Here is a 20,689-nt window from a genome sequence, read left to right as displayed (position 1 = left end):
AGGTGAGGGTGTTGTGTTGGTGGGGCTGGAATGGACTTGAGACTTGCTGAGCTTTGGAGGAGGCTACACCAGCCATCATCAATGTTTATTATATCAAACACTACAATTAAGTGATCTGCTTATCTTAAGTGATATTATCACTTAAAAATGAATAATTTATCAGATATTAATCACAGCTCACACTAAACTTCCCTTTTCCTGAGCCTCCTTTCACTCCTTTTGCAGGGATGAGGGATGCTCAAAGCTTTGCTTTGTGTCCAAATGGTGTAATTTGACATCAGTGGACAGTCTTTACCTAATGAAAGGTATCCATTCTGAAATAATGTTGATTTACCAGTTTATTAACTAAACTGCTAGCAGTTTTGAGACCTGTTGGCCTTTGAGATTTCAGCCCGATTGCTTGACTTAGCAGTACTGGGTAGGAAAGAACTAGGCTTATTGTATACATATGTATGCTATGTACTATATTAAATGTATGTATTCTGTATCATTTATTATGCACAGAAGCAGAGTTATCAGGTCAGAATTAATGAGATGGAAGTCATGATGTCACTGAGAGTGGGTTCTAGCGCCACGTCAGGAATGGACAAGGTCTCTGGCCTGTGTGTGGAAGAAAAGCCCTTCCTTGTGCTGCGTGGAAACAAGTCAGTCATAGCACTGGGAGGACCGTACTGAGTCAAAGCCCACTGAGCCCTCTGTGCTCTGTAGACACAGCCAAGTGTCTTGGCCTAGGAATCCAGCATTGATCTAAGCCACAGCAAAAAAAAAAAAAATGTCATTTTCAAAAACACAAGCAAAAGAGGCGCTATTTCTGTTATGGTGACTTTTCATTCACTAATTCCCATTCTGTTTCTGTTCAAAGAAAATTCATTTTGATGGCATGAGGCTGAGGTTGATTGCCTCCCAGTGGCACCTCCCCAAGGCTAGCCTCTGTTTTAGGATAAGGGACATCGGGCACTGCCCTGCTCTGGACAAGGTGCATAAAATGGATGTGGCCAGGAAAGCAGTCTCTTTAACACTAGCATTGGGGTACTTATTTTAGGGACGCCCACTAGACTTTTCTTATTGCCAGCAAGAAAGAAATTTCACAGTTAAGTTGGGCCTGCCAGTGCAACTGGGTATGGTGAGTTTCTACTCTCTGGGTTGTTCATAGAATGAATGAAAGAACTTCTGGGGTCAAGTGATTATGTAGCATATGGGCTGGAGCCAGAATGTCCAAGTTCAGGGTCTGGCCAGAGCTGGGTGGTTATGTGACTGGGGTGTGTTCTCTGATATCTTGTGCTTCGGTTTGTCTTTCTATGAGAGGTGGATGATCATGGTCCCTACCTAGTTTATAGCTTGCTGTGAGGATTCTTTCGGTTGGTGTTTGTAAAGGACTTAAAACAGTGTCTGGTCCAGCATAGGCATTTTATTATGATTACTGTTACTAATACTGTACTGAATCTCTTCCTCCAGCCTTTGGATAAAGAAAAGTCTTCTTCTTTTCTTCTTCTGCAGCTGTGAAGTGAGGTCAGGTCCAGAGTTTATCACAAGGTCTTACAGATTCTACCATAACAACACCTTCAAGGCCTACCAGTTCTATTATGGTGGCAACCGCTGCACAAGCCCCACCTACACCCTCATCATCCGGGGCAAGATCCGCCTGCGCCAGGCCTCCTGGATCATCCGTGGTGGCACCGAAGCCGACTACCAGCTGCACAATGTCCAGGTCATCTGCCACACGGAGGCTGTGGCCGAGAGACTCAGCCAGCTGGTGAACCGCACGTGCCCGGGCTTCATCCCTGCGGAGGGCGCCTGGGTGCAGGATGTGCCCTATGACCTGTGGCGGGAGGAGAATGGCTGCGAGTGCACCAAGGCCATGAACTTCGCCATGCACGAGCTGCAGCTCATCCGCGTGGAGAAGCAGTACCTCCAGCACAACCTGGACCGCCTGGTGGAGGAGCTCTTCCTCGGCGACATCCACACTGACGCTGCCCAGAGGATGTTCTACAGGCCGTCCAGCTACCAGCCACCCCTGCAGAACGCCCAGGTACCTGCCGCAGCTGCCCACCCCGCAGCCTCTTCACCGTTAAGTGAAACGGGTGACCCTATGTGAAGGCATGTCAGATTTCAGGGGACCTCAGAGAGGGAGGGTCCTCACTCATGAAAGAAGGAGCTGTTGGGGGTAAGCAGGCAGCAGATAGTTTGGGGACACAGATGTGGCGCCAGAGTCCGGGGGTACGGGTTGGCTGCCACCTTGCCTATGACGCAGACCTCTGATTCCTTTTCCGACTTGGGCCATGGAGGTGGGGTTGGTCGGGTCGGGGCTTGGGGTAGTTCAGTACTAGCCATGCTTTCAGGACCTACTTGGGAACTTCTAGTTCCTAGGGTTCCCTCCAGTGCTGACACTCCAGGAATCTCTGGAATCTCTTCTGTGCCTATGAGAGGAAAGCTTGCAGGAAACACGGAGATGCTCTAATCACAGTGGGGAAGGACAGTGGAATAGTAGTCACGGTCCCAATCCTGGAGACAGTGGTGAGGCACCCGGGGCCACGGAGGCCCAGTCCTTCTAAAGACCTGCGCCCACATGACACGTCCTTGCTGGTGATTTTGCTTTGTGTGGTTTCAGTTACACACAACCTTCCAAGCTCTGAAAATACTATTATATTCGATAAAATAGTTTGAGAGCGAGAGAGCCCGTAATACTTACTACAGTATACAGTATAATTGTTCTATAATTGTGTATACAGTTGTAATTGTTCTATTTTATTATTAATTACTGCTGTAATCTCATTATCATATTATGACTGATTTATAAATTCAGCCTTATTCTGGGTAGATGTGTATAGTATATTATATAATATTTACAGGCTTCAGTGCTAAGCTAGGTGTCAGCTTTACTGGGGGTGGGAGGAAGTCTTGGGACATATCCCCAAGGTTAAGGGGAGACTTTTGGGCAGCTTTCAGTCCTCACACAGACTGTGAGGCCCTTACCATCATGCTCTTAGGCAGAAGCGGCAGAAAGGCTCAAGGGGTGAGTCCTGCCGGTGTCCCTTGGTTAGAGAGTTTCAGTACTGAAGCTTGAACCCAAACCTTTCCATTTGACCAAGTGAAATGTGGAGTCGGTGTGATCAGAAGGGAGGATGGCGAGGGCAGGAAACAATTAAAACCTTATAATGTTCTTTTCTTGAATGACAGTCTAGTAATTATATTTGGAATTCACAAAGCATTTCCTTCACACAGTCTCAGACTCCATGTCAGCATGTAACTGGATCTTCCCACCATGGGAGTTGGGGAAGTTCAGAGCAGGGAGGTGTGCGGGGCTCTGGGCACAGGGGGCAGGATGGGCAGGGAGTTTCCCTGGAGTGGCTCCCTGACCATTAAGCTGGCTTTTGTGGAATCCTCTGGAACAGTTTGGTGATTTTTAATTTTTTTTAGTCCTTTGAGCTCATTCATGACTGGTGGAGATATCACAGGGTAGTTCCCCTGCCAAAGACCACTGGTGCTATCTTCTTTTTATCTGTGTTATTGTGAGCTCGTGAAATGAAAGTCGTCTTTATTATAATTGTGGGAAATCTGCTGAGGAAGCTAGCTTGGCGGAGGCTGCTTCCTGTGGAATCAGCTCGCTGGGGTGGCCTAGCCCCCAGTGTGAGGTGAAGCCGACTGAAGGCTTAAGGCCTAGACACCGTGCTCATTGCTCCCCCCCCCCCCACAAACACACACCCTCCCCACACACACTGGCAGCTCAAAATATCACTTGGGGTGGGCGGGGGGAGAGCCCATGGCAGAACCAGAGCCTGAGCTTCTGTGTGCCTTCTGTGTTTAAACTCCAGGCATGCTGAGGAGGACAGGTGAGTCAGGGCAGAGAGGAGGGCGGCCTGCCTGCTCCATCCTAGATCCCTCTCAGGTCAGGACGGACTTCTGCCTGTCCCTGCAGCCACACAAAGGCAGTGGAGCAGAGGTGGCCACAGGCTGGCTTCTGGACGAGTGGTGTCTGGGCAGGCTATAGTGGCAAAACTGACAGGAATCAGAGGCTTCCAGCTCTATCATGAGACGTTTCCAGTTGTTAGCATCGTCCAGAGTCAGCAAGCTGGCTTTGATGCTATAGCTATGTGACACTTCTAAAATCCCCAGTACACGATAGCTCTGGGGAAGGGGGATTTTTTACATGTCTTTGGCTTCCTTGGAGCATCATCTAGCCAACGTTTAACTGTTCTCTAGTGATGGGAGGTGAAAATGTCATGAATAAAAATGGTACATAGATAAGGCAAGATCACTAGCCCAGTCTCATGCCGAACCTCTTCTGAAATCTGCTAAGCAAGCAGAGGCCTTTCAGCCTGGCTCACCCTTCAGTGGAGATACTAATGAGTAACAAAACAGCCCAAATGTGGGAGCAGGAGGTGAGGGACCTGACAGTGCCAGGAGGAGCTTGCCTGGGCTGGAGTCTGACTGCTGCCCGCTCTCTTGCTCTGTTCCTGACCTTGGGCGAGTCATTTGCTCAAACTGAGTTCAAGTTCTGTTTTCTCACCTGCTGATGCCCCGCCTGTGCTTTTTACTGTCTTAAGCACTTATAAAACTGAAAAAAAAAAAAACCTTATAAAGGGTTTTCTGCAACCACCTTACTTTTCTTCGTCTCTTCACCCTCCACTTTTGTACTGCTAGTGGTAAGGTTCTTCTAGACAAAGTCTAAAAGATAAAATTCGTATTCCTGAGATTTGCAGCTCCAGATGATTCTCTCCTGCTCACTCCCCTACTTTTCATGCTGGTCAGCATCTCTCACTAAACAGAGCCCTGTCTGTCTGTTGGGAGAGCAAAGCCGCACATTTATGCCCCTGAGGGAACACTGTCTTGAAAGTGAGTTATTAAACGTTGGCATGGGAATTAAGGATGACAGTTGTAAGACTGACCTTCTTCAGATTCTTATAAACAAAAAAGTTGAAAAGGCTTCCCTCACTCTGGATAAACTGGGCAGAGTATAGAGTCCAGTTCTCCTGCAGTCTCAGCTGGGTGTTGGGTGTTTCGTGATGCCTAGCTGTAAGATGTCTCCTCCCATTTTCTCTTCTTTCCTCTCTACTCTGTTGAGGCAGTTAGGGAACATTTACCAGATTCTGATAAGCGCAAGGTCTGACTCCCTGATTTAAGAAATATGAAAGCGGGAATAACTGTAGGCGCTTAGGACTTAGGGAGGACATAGTGTTAAGTAAAAAATAAAAAGAAGAAAAGGAAGGAACAGAAAAGCATGTATAACCTAGCGCCATTCTGCCAAACTCAAAATAAGACTACAAAGGAATCGCTATTTCTGGAAGGGCACATAGGAAATGACAGTGATTGCCTCTGAGGAGGGGCGGTGGGGCAGACTTGGCACTGTAGTACCTTTTTGTACCTTTTGCCATTTGCGCCGTGGTCTCAAATATGACCTAATCACATTCTAAGTGAAATAAGCTTCACAAAGCGAGGACGCTGAGGCTCGAGGACTGCTGTGGCTTCAGAGGAAGCTGGTGGCAGGCATGGGAGCACTGAGGCAGTTATGCAGGGCCTGAGGCTGCAGGGCTCTGGGAGCTGAAAGAACCCCTTCTTCTCTTGTCCCTGGCCTGTAGACTTGGCCTGCAGTGCGCATCTCTCATCAGAGTCCTCAGGAAGTTTTTAGAGCCTTCCCTGGATTCCTTTCCTTAGAACGAATTAATGGGCGTGGCCACTAGTGTCTTTCCAGACACAGCAAAGGCAAAGCCCCAGGTGCTCCCTGCCCAGCTGCCTGACAGGTCAGGTTGGCCACCCCCTGTGAGCTGGAGTGGGCTGGAGGGCGACCTGGCTGGCGGGCGGCAGGAGGGGCGGGTGCACATCCGGAAAGATCCACAAGCCAGCCGCCCCCTTCTTTGAACTCTGCCTTCCCTAATTGCAGGTCCACAGAGACCTGGCTGAAAATTAGTTTAAATGCTAAATTAAGTTTGAAACCACTAGTCTCGACCCCTCTGGAAATGGGACACCATGCAAAAATAGAAACTTTAAATCAACTTGTTTTTCTAAGCTTTATACAGCTTTGCTGTGAAGTTTAGAGTCCTTTGGCAAATAAATTATGTTTGAAGAGAATCAGGTGTGCTGGGAGGATTCTTTCAGAGTGAAATTCGGCTACTTTTCATTAAAACGAATCAAAGCTGCCTAAAATCACCCTGAAGGAAGATGGTTTGCCTGAGTTGAGTTTGACATCAGTACAGCCATTACTCTGCCTGGATTCTTAGGTAGCCGATGGGTTATCAAGGCTCATTCTTTCAGTGGTGGGATCAAATAATTAAAAGCAAATGATTGCCAGGTTCGCTGGAAACCCTAGAGCCTGGGGATCAGACTTGTAAGCAAATGGAATTGGTCTTTCTCCAAACCCTGTACTGATTGAGCCACAGAGTCATAAATCACAGGGGTTGCCTAAAAACCAGACAGCTTTCCCCAAGTCGTGCATCTTGAATATTCTGAACCAGCGCTTTTACAGCAGCAGGCCTGCCTGTTGGAAGAAGGGTTTTTCAGAGTAGTTGAGCTACATTGTAAGTGAAGTAGTTGAACCTTGTAAATTCTATAGAAATTGCTAGACTGTGAACTAGCATTTGCTTTTGAGGGAGTACTTTTCGAGTCTTTTCAGGGTATATAGTGGTGAGACTTTCTGATCTTTGTGACATTAGGGGCTCTTTAGACCAGCCCAGCTATGGGACTAAGTCTGCAGCAGGAAGGGGTTTCTGCCCAAGCATGTACCCAACACATGCCAGGTGTGTCTCCTGTGTGGGTAGGGGCAGGGTATGTCCTGGATTGACAGTAAAAGGAAACTGGTACTTATGAACAAATGTTTGTCCCTTCTCTTTCTGCCAGCAAGGAAGGAAAGGGGTTCAGCAAGGTGATCGGAGATGGAACAGGTAGAGAAGTTTCAAGGAGTTATTACCTAGAACATTTTCAGAAGCCCATCTTAAAGAAAATGGTAACCCCACTCACTAGGGTTCAGTGTTTACTATAAAGCAGCAAATGTACATTATGTGAAAATGTGGAGCTGGTCATTGGGCCGGAGTGATGGGTTTGAGCTGTGAGAACTTTGCTGTGTGGATGTTTTATTTGGGCCAAGGTGTGAACTATCACACCACTGCCATACTGCATAGTTGCTGGTGTGCATTTTAATTGCAGAACTAGTTCCTTGTATCTCTTGATTCCAGTGTATCCCAGTAAGTAAACAACAGCATGCAAGGTTGCTTTATTTAAGTAGTAAGCAGCCAGGAAATAACTTGTCAGGGACAATGCACATGGTAAATGTTTCATCCCTTAAAAGGCAAGAAAGCAGAGAGGACAGGGTGACTGCCTGGGCATGCAGGAAGTCAGCCATTCTGGAAATTTGTGCTAACCCTGCTGCATTGGAGTCCTGACTATGTGGTGAGGGGAGAGAGGGGCGGTGGACCAAACCATGGAGCCTACTGGATTTTAATTTATTTATTAAAATGAGTCTATTTTGACCATTTAAATAAGTGAAAATTAATAGGAGTAGAAGAAACAAGTAAAAATCATAAGCTATTTTTAAAGTGGGATCTACTAAAGCCCAATGTCTTATGATATTTTCAGTCTAACTGTTGAATCTCTTCATTGTATGTTTGAGGTAAGGTGAATGCAATAGCATTTGTGTGTTTTACTGAAAAATATTTCACAAAACTAGAAAGGTCTCCGTAAGCTGGCTTCTCGGTTTCTAAATTTCTTAGAAAAGCTATTTCTAGAAATGTAATGTTTCCCCAGATCTACCAAGTGCCTCTTCTTAACTCCAGGATGCAGAAGAGAGTTTAGTTGACTTTGGCTGGCTCTGTGTTTCCAAGCCAAATACAAAACCCAAGGACTCAGCAGCCCACCTTTCTTGCCTTCTCCCATCCTGCGGCTCAGGCCCCTTTGTGGTACCTTTACAGACCGAGGGTTGCTACACAGTAAGACTTCCTAAGTGCAGCGCACACCCTGCCTCCAGGCAGGCAGGGCCCGCTGTGTGTGGTGCCTCCTCGCCCCTCTCAGGAGCAGATGCTGGCTGCTGCACAGACTGGCAGCCCCATCGGCCGTTACAGTGTAGTTGGAGACAGCATGATCAAGCTCTTCACTACGCTTCCTTCTGAAAGTGGAATTATCATGGTCCCTTTAAGCCCGAGTTACTAAAACTCCTCTAAGATTACAGGTTGGAAAAGCACCTGATGAGCCCCCTCCCACAGATGTGGCCATCTCGTCATTCCTGGTAATAGCTGACCACCACATTGATATATATTTTTTCATTAGCCCTAATTAGTGAAGGTTTTCTATGTCTGGAAAGGATTTTATTGATGCAGTGTAAGAATGTCAGTCTAGAGAACTCCCTGGGTGCTCTTAATGGACCCCACAAGGAGACATGACCAAGGGCAGAGGCAGAGGGGGTCACTTTTTTAGGAACTTAGATCTGCTCTCCTTTTACAAGTCTAAAAAAAAAAATCCATTTTATTAACCATATTGATAGTTGTAAATATCCAAAGACAGGTTTCTTTAACTTATTTGTCAGTCTATGTCTTCTTCCTACCCTAGATGTCTCGAGAAACAGGAAGAACACTTTGGTCTTGGCTTTGAGAATTTACAGTGAACCAGATAGGATCCAAGGATACAAACAGTAGAAACTTGGAGAATTATAGTTGTAAACAAAAGCTTTCAACATTGGCCACTGGCCACAGCAGGTTTCTTCCTGATAAATATTAATGTGTTTTTAATCCTATGCAATAAAACTCTAGGAAAGGAAGTTTCCATCATCTGCTCCCTTTTCTCCTCCTCCTTGAACAGAGCTTTAACCCAGGAAATGTTTAATTCAGTTTGTTTCTCTAGTTGATTTATTCAAATGATCATATTAAGTAATTTCTTCCAATCTGGGAAAGTCTGGAAACAAGTGGAGACTGTCAGCAAACATTACTGATGAACCAGCTTTCCAGAAATAAATATTGGCGGGGAGCAAGGGAAAGAAAGCCTGGAGGATCCCTGCCAGTCATTGGTCAGAGAGGCCCTTTCTAGGGGACCTGAGCCCTTGAGAGGAAACACTGTCTTCTTCAAAGGTCCTCAGCCTGAGGCAGCTCAGACTACATGATACTTGGATTTTGCTTTGGGCTTACGAAGTATTGGAAAGGCATTATTCTCTCTCTCTCTCTGCCTTGGTGACCTCCTCTGTAAGGTGTACACCACTCCTTTAGGAGATTGTCAAGGAGATGATGCACGTGAACTTAGGATCACATGTCCGTTATTCGCAAGCTGTGGTTATTCTTTGTGACCAGAGCACAGAAAGCAGAGTGGGGAAAACTTTACTGTGTCTACAACATTACTGACTTACAAAGTTTTAGGTGTTTTTTTTTCTTTTTTGGATTGACTTCCTTTTTTTTTTCTTTTAAGAGATTAACTCTATAGGCTCTTTGATCTCCTCTTCCCTTTGAACTAAATCTTTTTATAGTTGGTGCAAAGAACAGCAACAAGGACACAATTTTGTCCCTCTGTGTACAATAACCCTGGCCTTAGGATAGCTCTTTCTAAGCTTTAGAGAAAGCAAGTGATGGAGAAATCCAGTTGGAAGGCCTGGGAGAGGACAGCTGCTCAGATGAGAACCAGGTACTGGAGCTTGGGCCAAAAAAAAAAAGAGAAACTTCATGAAGCAAATATTTCATAGTGCAAATCACTGTTCATGTTGAGAAACTCCACACACTGAAAGATTACTACTTAAGGGAAACATTTTGGAAAGGGAAACCTTAGATCCAATACAATGTACAGAGCTTAATTTCTACTTTCCCATAGTTGTTCCTGTAGGTGTTTTAGTGCTAATGCAAGTCAAGGATGGTAGGAGTTAAGAGTACAAATTGCATTTGAAAATAATCTTTCTATAAAACAGAAAAGTGTCCTTCTTATTAACCATAGCTAAAATGGTTCCCTTGCTCACAGTAGCCACGGAAAGGTCAGAAGCTGCATCCTTGCAATGGCATCCTTGGTTTCTTAATACCAGCTAACAGTATTAAAAGTTTTAAGAAGCTTAAAACTTTTAAAAAGTAATCAGCTAATCAACAAAACCTGACATAAAAGACTTGACCTACTATTTCTCCAAAGCAGATATATAAATAGCTCACAAACTCATGAAAAGATGTCAGCATCACTAATCACTAAGGAATGGCCAGTCAGAACCACTGTGGGAGACCATGTCACATCCAGTAGAATGGCTGCTATCAAAAAAGAAAATAATAGTTGTGGGTAAGGATGTATAGAATTTAGAAACCTTGTGTTCTGCTGGTGGAATATAAGTTGTGTAGTCACTACGGAAAATAAGGTGATAGTGCTTCAAAAAGTCAAAAATAGAATTGCCCTGTGGTTTATCAGCCATTCCATTTCTGGGTATCCACTCAACTGAATTGAAATCAGGGTCTTGCAAAGATACCCCTCCACCCATGCTAATTTAACATATTATTTACAATAGCCAAAAAAAAAGTAGGAGCAAACCAAATGTCCATCAACATTCATCAATGGATAAACAATGTTGTGTAAGGTGTATTTATAGCAGCCTTTAAAAGGAAGGACATTTTGGCATGTTAAGCAATGCTAAACAATGTCATAAAACAAGAACAAGCACTGTATGAGGGGCCTAGAACAGTCAGGTTCATAGAGACAGAAAGTGGATGGTGGCTGCTCGCAGGTGGGGTGGAGGACGGGGAGTTAGTGTTTAATGGGTGAAGACCTTCAGGTGGGGAAGGCATTCTGGAGAGGGTGGTGCTGCTGGTCATATCATGTGAGTGTCTTGAATGCCTCTGAACCGTACATAGAAAATGGTTAAGATCATCAGTTTTATCTTAGATATATTTTACCATGGTTAAATGACATCAGCAGTGTAGGAATTTGGCAAGACCAGTACCTGAGCACCAGGTTACTCCTGCCCTCTCTGAATTCTCCCAGACCCCAGTGAGGACTGCCTAGCCTGCTTTTCTCTGCTGCCTAACGACACTTTAGCCCAGGCCTGCCATGCTACTGAAACCCTGTCAGTACTGGGTTTTCATCTTGAGACTTAGGACCACGCCCTGTTGTTCTGAAAAGCACCCATCCAACACCAGATGCTATGCACTGGGTGTGGTACCTTCTGGAACAGCCTGGACTTGGCTTCTGTGCCCACCTTTCCTCACCAAGCCTATTTCTTAACTGACCAAAGAACAGCTGATCTGCTGTAATCCCAGAAGCAGCTCTTCTGGGATCAAAAATTATGACCCACTGTGCTCCCCTCCTGTCCTCCCATCCCTACCTGAAAGCTTTCTGGGAAATTCCTAAAGTGATTTATTGGTATTGAGGAAACAAAAACATCTTTTCAAGGATTAAGACTCACACCTTCTAGATGGGCCAGGAATGAAATGATCACAACTGATGTTTCTAAATTCCCAAATTACAGCTAGCAAAACCAGGCGTGGACGCTGGAGGGGGTGGGGAAGCTGGGTTGGCAGCCTCCTTGGGTTATTTGGTGGGTCAGCAGGACCCGCAGTTAGCAAGCTGCCACTGTGGGGTCCTCATGGGTAATGTGGACACCTGGCACTGAGCTTCTGATGCGGACCTGCATGTGGCCCTAGCAGGTCTGTGCTCTTCCCCCGGGTCTTCTGCCGTTCTGAGCGTCTTTCTACATGGTACCAGCCAGCATGCCACTGTCCTCTGTGCAGGTTACCTGTTTCCTTCCAGTGCTGAGCGCATGGTACAGGCCACTTTCTCCATGTGCCCCCAGCGTCCTTTGTAGGAAACCACAGGCCACCAAATGCACTGGGACCCAGTGTGTGTGTGTGAGCACAGTATGCCCCACAGCGCCCCACGTGGGAGAGACAAGAGTAGATGGATGGTCCCCTGTTTGGGGGAGGCAGCCCCTGGCTCACTGGCCCTATAACAGGCCAGACAGCTGGACAGTGACAGTGAGGTCAAGGACCTCTCTCCTGTCTTCCAGGCATTGATTTTTCCAAACAGCATTTACCGTAAGCCACTTTGGGGGAAGCTCATGGGCACGTCTCCTGTGAAGACCCGGCTCAGTGTCTGTTTCCTGCCTGTGCCCATGCCTGCATAGCTACCTGGCTAGCCCAGTTCAAACCTGCATAGCCCTGGCTCCAAGATCTGTTACTGTAGTAGAAATGACTGAGTGAAGGAGGCCTCCTGAAACAGAGCCACTTCTTTCTTGCACTCATTAAATGGCTCAAAGCTATAAAGCCAAAAGCAAATTAAAAGCTTGTGAAACCTTCTAACTCTCAAGGTCAGCAGACACAGATGGGTGGCAGGTGTGCACGCTGGCTTCTTGGTGACCTCGGGCTCTCGCCTTCTTTAAGGCCCCCCTGCACCCCACCTTGGGAAGAACCCTGACCTTTCTAGCCACCCCTTCATCCACAGCAGTTTGGAGGCCATCCTTTTGCATGTGTATCTCATAGTTTTCTTCATGGAAAACTGTGAGAAGATACACAGAACATTTGCCATCTCAGCCATTTCTAGGTCTACGGCTTCAGTGACATTAATTGTGCCCATTTTGTGTAACCTTCAGCAGCCTCTGTGTGAAGGACTTTTCATCTTCACAAACCAAAACCTCGCACCCTTTCAGCACTGACTCCCCACCCCTTACCTCTGGCAACTGTCATTCCTCTTTCTTCTCTGTGAAGTTGACCACTTAGGGTGCCTCCTGTAAGTAGAATCCCACGGGATTTCCCTGTCACTGGCTTATTTCCCTTAGTGTGATGACTTCAAGGTTCCTCCATGCTGGAAGATGTCAGGATTTCTTTTTGGAAACTGAATAATACTCCATTCTGTGAATATGCCACATTTTGTTTACCCATTCATCTGTCAGTCGACACTGGGTGGTTCTGCTTTTGGCTAATTGTAAATAGGGCTGGTGTACATGGCTGTTTGAATATCTGAGACCCTGATTTCAATTCTTTTGGGCATGAACCAGAAGTGGAGTTGCTGGGTCATGTGGTAACTACTTTTCCATGGCAGCTGCATGGTTTCACATTCCCACCAGCAGTACACAGAGGCTCCAATATCCCCACATCCTCTCCAACGCTATTTCCGAGTTTTTGGGTTTAGGGATTTTTTTTTTTTTTTTTAGTACCCATCCTAATGAGTGTGAGGTCTATCTCTAGAACTTTTTAAAGCTTGAGGTGACCTTCCATTTTGAAATCTAGTGTCCAGCACTTGTGGTCTGAAAATGTAATAGGATATTTTTCTCTCCATTGATTGCTATTTTTATTAATAATGTATCGTTATTTTACATCCTAGTTTTTCTTTTCACAATATAGGCTTCTCCCCTGAGGGCTGGTCACCATACTTTTCCCATCGATCATCCTTCACTGTAGTCCACTGTGCTCTCTGGCCACCCCACCCCCCAACCCTGTTTTTTCGCCTCCTCTCCTGGAGGCCTCAGATCTGTGGTCAGCTTTCTAGGATCTGTCTTACAGTTTGTCTTTATCTGATCCTTTGCTTCATTTCTCTGGATTCTACATATAAGTGAAACGATCTGAATTTCTCTTTCTTTTCTGGCTCATTTCTATGGTGTATTCCCATCCAGCACCATCCATGCTGTTGCAAATGGCACAAGTTATCTTTTTGATTGTTGAGTAATAATCCACCATGTGTGCATATACCACTTTTGTTTTGGGCACTTAGGCAATTTCAGTTGTATCTTGGCAATTGAAAATAGTGCCGTTGTCAACAGAGTTCAGGTTTCCTTTTAAATTAGTGTTTTTGTGTCCTTTGGTAGCTACCTGGGAGTGAAAGTGTAACAGCATTCTACAGAGACTCCATATCGCTGCAGGACATTAGGCAGGCCCTAAAGTGAACCGAGCTCATGTGAGCACTCACACAAGCACACACACACTGCTTGCCCCTCGTCTGCATGCCCAGGTGCCTCAGCAGTAACCTGAATGTCCGTGCCGTGTGAGGTTAGTGCTTGCCCAGTCCCTTTGGGTGAGCCCCTGCAGGGAAGCACATGGACATGTCTCTCCCTTCAAGACATGTCTCTCAGTTTGTTTCTTGTTTCTTGATTTCAGAACCATGACCACGCCTGTATAGCCTGCCGCATCATCCACCGGTCAGACGAGCACCGCCCACCCCTGCTGCCCCCCAAGGCTGACCTGACCGTTGGACTGCACGGCGAGTGGGTGAGCCAGCGCTGCGAGGTGCGGCCCGAGGTTCTCTTCCTCACACGCCACTTCATCTTCCACGACAACAACAACACCTGGGAGGGGCACTACTACCACTATTCTGATCCCATCTGCAAGCACCCCACCTTCACCATCTACGCTAAAGGCCGCTATAGCCGGGGTGTGCACTCATCCAGAGTCATGGGAGGAACGGAGTTTGTGTTCAAAGGTAGGACTGAGGCCTGGATCACAGCCAGTAGGTGGGGTCCAATCAATGGGTGGGGCAGGGAGCAGGAGTGTGCGGCTTTTTGATGAGGTGGAGCCTCAGACTGCCTTTCTGCCTGAGTTCTAGGGGAGAGATTAGGGAGAACTCTGCCTTGAGCTATCCTCTGAGCTCTTCACTGGGGATGTGGCCAGGGGGTGGATGACTCAGCCAAAGCCAGACTCTAAGAACCCATTCTGCTGTTCACCCATGGGTAAGACCAAGGAGAGTGTTCCTGGGAACAGAATCTCAAGTCTGCATGTTTTAATCATGGCGGATCCTGAGTGGTCCCTGAGGTGCCATCATATTTGCTGTCTAGACTGTGCTTTTCTCAGTGGGAAAAACAGCAGGTTCAGCTGCACCTCAGAGTTGTCATTTCTAGTCCTGAGTTTGTCATGTTCTTGGAAAGTTGCCTTGTGCTCAAAGATGGACGTTCAGGCTACATAACAATGACCCACTTGAGGTAGGTGAAGGATGAGGTTCCCTGGGCTATGGTCAGCCATGGAGGTCTTGTGGTTGTCCTGCCACGGCCAAATGAAGTGGGGAATCCTAGACCCTGGCTGGGACCCCTCCTAGGATAGCATTCTGTGGTTCAGTCTACATAATAAAAACTATATCTGCAACTGAGGTAAGTCCCAGTGCATCTCACCCTTCTCTTAGGAAGGAAGATTCACTCTAGGGAAGTGACCCAGGGAGTCTATCTGACTCCACCCCAAATGGACATAGAATGCAATTCCTGGGGAGGGATTTCAATAGCTACACTTTACCAGTGTTGGTATTTACTTATTTTTATTTTTATTTTGCTTGCACTTTAATTTGTTTTAGATGCCCTACTCACAGACCAATGTTAATTTGCAAGAATGTTAACTAGTCTGATACTTTAACAATTAAAAAAAAAAAAAGAAACCTTAAAGCCTTTTCATAAAAACAGTTCCTATTTTTGGCAAATATTTTGTCAGTCCCAAAGTGTTACCAGGGACAACTCCTGGGAGAGACACTTGTGTTTGTGTGTAACAGACATGACAGCTCAGTGTGTAAGACTCTCTTTTGTAGACTTTCTTTTGCTCACACCCACAGTACACCTGGTCTGACCCCTGTTCCAGTGAGCATGCGGAGCTCTTTCTCCCTGAACGTGCTATGAGAAGGCCGAAGCCATTGGGTGGTTTCGGGGAGAAAGTGTGTGGAGATAGGTGCTGCCTGTGTTCTCTCTGGGCTTTCTGCGCTGCCTGCAAACTTCCTCTGAGTCACACAGCCACCCTCTCTCCTTCACAGTGAACCACATGAAGGTGACCCCCATGGATGCTGCCACAGCCTCATTGCTCAACGTCTTCAATGGGAATGAGTGTGGGGCCGAGGGCTCCTGGCAGGTGGGTGTCCAGCAGGACGTGACACACACCAATGGCTGTGTGGCGCTGGGAATCAAACTACCTCACACAGAGTATGAGATCTTCAAAATGGAGCAGGATGCCCGCGGCCGCTACCTGCTCTTCAATGGCCAAAGGCCCAGTGACGGGTCCAGTCCGGACAGGCCCGAGAAGAGAGCTACATCCTACCAGATGCCCTTGGTCCAGTGTGCATCCTCTGTGCCCAGAGCCGAGGACTTCGCCGAAGACCACAGGGGCTCCCAGTATGGGAGCGGGGCCTCGGCGGGGTGTGTTCCCCCTCTGCAACTTGCCGCGCTTGCCGGCCTTTTGACTCTGCTGCACTGGAACATCTTCAGATAGAAGTTTTTTAAAAATTTTATTTTTCCAAGTCAGGAGTCCTACAGTTTGACAGTTTTGTGCTTTTAACAAAAGAAAAGATACTTATTCTTAGGATGCACTTGAATGTCCAGAAAGGTCCTGTTTGTCCTGCCTCCCCCCTCTCTCCTGGCCTGAGTTGTGGGAGCATTCATGAAGTGCTCTCTGCTCTGAGCTCCACCAGTGGGAGCCCTGGCCTGGGGCCTTACAGGAGTCCGTGCACTTTAAGACCAGAGGGTTTGAGGCTAGTGTGGAGGGAGCAGGGGTGAAAACTAGGTCCTTTTCTTCACTTCCTCTGAGTTACTGTCTTTCTGAGTTGAACTTAGAAGAAACAGTTATCAAGCTGCAGCTCTTCCTGCCACTATACTGCGGTTGCTTCCTACCCTCCTCTGAAGCTGGTTGACTCTGAGATTTGCCACCTGGAACCTAGTACAGAATTGGTTTGGGATCACAATCAAGACACCTTTTGTTAATAAAGAAGAGACATGCATGTAGATATGTATATAGGAGAAGATACGAAGCTTAGAGTAGCCACCGTGACCGCCTTCATGCAGAAAAAAGGAGAGACTCCAAACTTTCTAATGTTGAGTAGAAATGTATCTATAATTAAAATTTCAAAGTAATTTAAACTATTGTTGTTCTAACTTGTTGGGAGAAAAGACATTGGTTAGTGCTGGTTCTGGGAGATGGTAGACAAGAGCGTTCGAGCAGATGCCAGAAGCAGCCAGGCTCCCACGCAGCAGTGCCCAGGCTGTGGACAGTGAGTTAAGTGCTGGCAAGTGGTCAGTGCCCCTTCACTTTAAAGTGTCCTCTGTATGCCACCCTCGTTGTGGCCCAGGTGCCTCTGACTAGGCCTGGGCAGAGAGAGCTTCATTCTGGCATCTCTACCACGCCTACCTGGGTGCTTGACGACTTGGCTGTGCAGACAGTGCAGTCAGGGAAGCCAGCCAAGCTGGGTGCTGTGTAGACCCTGGACTAGGGGGACACTCAGGCTTTACGTGGAAGCCTCTGGTCGGTGGACATGCCAGTTTGACTTGGTATCTGTCCTGCTGTTGCCTTGACTCTGTCACGCAGTGCGTCTCAGGGTCCCCTGTACAGAGCGCCTCCGTCACAGGCAGTGGGGTGCTTACACCCTTGCTTTACATTACCACAGGTTGTGCTGTCTGAGCGCTAAGTGCTGTTGCCTGAGGAGACCGCTGGGGGAAGGAGTGGTGACCGAGAGCCTGGGTGTGCTGAAAGGCAAACATGGAAACTAGGATCAAGGTCACGAGTTATACTTGTATTTAAGAATTAACTTTATAAAATGCTGTAGCATTCAGTGTGGTGTTAAGTTATAATAAGGATGGCATGGAGTACCAAAGTGCTTTATCTTTAGATTATATTTTAAGTTGTGGTGCATATTGAGGGGGTTTATTCAAATGAAAATACTAACTTAATGTCTCTGAGTTAAATAAACAAAAGATGTCAAAAATACTCCCACAAAATACATTTTACCTGTGGACCTATTTAATTAATACTAACTTGTCTTTAAAGGATCTAATAAAATTATGTGAAAGCTATGTTCACTGCTAAGGGATACCTCAGTGATTTACTGTAAAAATGATAAATTTATAGCCACTTGATTCAAAACCTTCACTTAGACTTAGCAGATGATACTTAATAAATGACATACACATATATAGTCAAATATGTAGTTGTTGACTTGTACACAATGTTTTGTTAAATGTATATGTATTTAAGGAAGATAAGAAATTCATGTCATTTTTGGACACACTGTAATAGCGAGATTGACCAATATAATCAGTTCACAAATTTCTACATGTTAGATTTATGACACTTGCTTATTACTTTTTCCCTCTCATATTTCATATCTTATCTTGGTATGGTCATGTTAACATGAGTAAGTATTTCTAAAAGTAAACTGCCTGAAACATCCCTGAAAGTCCTCGTTTTGCATAAGTCAACCATTATCCTGAAGAAACCTGTGGATCTGTTGATCTATTTTTAATATTTATTCAGGTATGAGAATCAGAAATTTAACTTAAGACCATGACACTGTCTGAGGAAGGTATGACTGATTAGCATATTTTACAATTAGATTAGCCCGTAATAGGCTCCCAGGTACTTGTAAGTGAACCATAAGTTCTGGTAAGTACTAGATGAAAATAGTGAGCACCAAGTTGGTGGCTCCTAGAATCCTCAGTTGCCTGCAGGCTCCCCTAAACCCACTAATCCCTGGACTCTCGAAGGAGCTCCTTGGGATGACGGTCTACCCAGTACAGATAAAAGTAATTTTGCCAGAGGCTACAGAGGGGCACCCCTCCCCTCAGGACTCCCAGTGATGTCCATCCTCTAGTCCACTGCAGTAGGGGCTGTGGCCCCAAAAGGTGGCTCAACCATACTCCACAGTTTATGATATGACTTGAATGTAAGACTCACCGTTTCTGGTTAAAGGGAAAGCTTAAATGATAATAAAATAGTCTTTATTCTGCCAACTCTTTGAACTTATTCTTGAAAACAATAGTAATTTTCAAGGACGTAATCCTCACAGATACTGTGGTGTTTTATTTTAAATGGTACATCTGAGCCTTACAAGACCTAGGCAGTGGAAGGTAAGGCTGGTAGGTAGCATGTAATCAGGCATCTCAAGACACAGTCTTCAAGGGAACTGCTGGACAGCCAAAAATGGGTTATTGAGAAAAGAGTTGGATGGGCTAGAGAAAGAGGGCTTCCGCTCCAATGAGGAGTCCTCCGCCCTACACAGACTCTTCTGGCCCTTTTTGAGAAATCTTCCTAAGTATACATTTGCATCAAAAATAAAGGTAGCTGAGATAGATGTCTTCCACAGATTTCTAGATCTGGGGGAAAAACATATGCATACTTTTCTCACCAGTAGGAGATTTATATGCCTAAAACACTGATTCTTCAAATCCCTGTAAGTGTTTCTAGTACAAAGTAAACAATCTCAAGATTGATGCTCCCTCATAGCTTGTAAGTCAGTACAGCATTAAAATTGTGTATTATATTAGAAGCAAACAGCTTGGCAGGGTTAACTAAGGTAGACCAGAGTTCTATGGAATGAATGAATGAATCCTGTGAATTGTAATGAGAACATAGTGTTTGTTCCTCCACTACAGCTGCCTTAATACAACTGGAAATAAAGGAACCTCGTCAAATAGGGCTGGTTTGCCTTAAAAGTCCTTTGCACATGTTAAAACTTTTCAGATGATTTTTTTTTTCCTAATGGAGAGCAGTATACCAGAACTTACAGTCTATTAAAAAGCAAAACTATTTTTAAAAGTGCATTTATTTTCTTACATCATTGCGCATTTTTCTACAACATTTGATTATTCCCCTCAAGTGTAGTTCCTGAAGTTCTCCTCCACCACAGCACTGGTGAACCATCACCACAGTCCCTTGTGCTCTTCCCTCCTTTGTTGTGACGCCTTCCCCTTCCCTGCTATGTGCCTCAAGTCCATGGTCAGCTAAAAAGCAAAACTATTCTTTATAGTGTTCTCTGACATTTATGTAGAAAGAGAAGCAACCAGGGTATGCTCTCCAGTTTAAACTTTTACCTATTTTCAGTACATTTTTAGTACCATATCAACTTGAAGATCTTTTTGTTTCTCAATTATGCATGTACTTTCTCAATGCACAGATTAAGTCTCCTTTCCCAGTACATGTTCCAGATCACATTACTCAAGTAAACCGACTAGTTGTAAAATGTTTACTAAAATAAGGGTAGTTAATGGAGCACTAAATTCTTTGGAAGTTTTTGCCAACTCTAGTGAAAACCAAGAGTTTTCTATCATCACTTTGTAGACGATAGAAGAGAAGTTGCTTCTGGTTAAGGATTAGGTAACCAAAGAGCTTTTATTGGCCTTTTAATCCCTAGAATGTCAGACTGACTTCAACTATACCACACCAAATAAGTAACAACCTACCTGGTTCTTAATGTGCATTATCTTCTTTAATTTTCCCTACTTTACAGTTTAAAATTCTTACTGAACAGTCCAGTTATGATTTGCAATGTGCTCAGTCCTTGAAGGTCCTTGTCATCCACCCTTCAGAACAAATAGTGAGACTTAGAAAGCTTACATCTAGTTCCCAACTTCAGAAAAGATAAAACAGACACTAACAAGATACAGATCTTTGCTTTTCAGTTATATAGTAGAACGCCCCCCTCCCCCCCTCCAAATCCTACACTCCCAACCCAGATTTAGGAAAACCAGGAGAACTTCTTTCTTCCAGAAGTCTTTGTGAATCATGGGATGGGGGGACAAGTACCATCTTTACAACAGATTACAATTTCAGCTTCCAAATATTCTCAGGCTTGAGCTAGCCTCAATTGCTCAGTTAATCCAAGGGTTCCCCCCGCCCCCAGATCTTCCCTGGTTCTAGGTCTCTACAGCAGTGAATAAAGGTGTCATCTGACTGAGCACCTTGATATCCCAAGTTTATTTGACAGTAATTTGAGCACCTTAGGTCAAGCTGCAAAAAGATGCCACGTGCTCAGTGAAACTATAGATGACTTTGCATATGCTGGTGAGTGATCCTCTGGATGGAAGTGTGTG

The 20,689-nt window shown here is 45.4% G+C and overlaps 1 protein-coding gene across 1 annotated transcript in view; it reads left to right on the top strand.

Annotated features, from left to right (window-relative positions):
• APCDD1 (adenomatosis polyposis coli down-regulated 1) overlaps window positions 1-19,422 on the top strand; it is a 33,831-nt gene extending 14,409 nt beyond the window's left edge. The window contains exons 3-5 of the mRNA XM_004683974.2: window positions 1,498-2,029; window positions 14,022-14,343; window positions 15,649-19,422. Coding sequence (XP_004684031.2) covers window positions 1,498-2,029; window positions 14,022-14,343; window positions 15,649-16,100 — 1,306 coding nt within the window. The 3' untranslated portion in view covers window positions 16,101-19,422. The remainder of the gene's footprint in view (window positions 1-1,497; window positions 2,030-14,021; window positions 14,344-15,648) is intronic.
• The last annotated feature ends 1,267 nt before the right edge of the window (window positions 19,423-20,689 follow it).

The sequence above is a fragment of the Condylura cristata genome, unplaced genomic scaffold (assembly GCF_000260355.1).
Source record: "Condylura cristata isolate star-nosed mole 26May11 unplaced genomic scaffold, ConCri1.0 scaffold00016, whole genome shotgun sequence".
NCBI lineage: Eukaryota > Metazoa > Chordata > Mammalia > Eulipotyphla > Talpidae > Condylura > Condylura cristata.
This window is presented reverse-complemented; position numbering and strand designations above follow the sequence as displayed.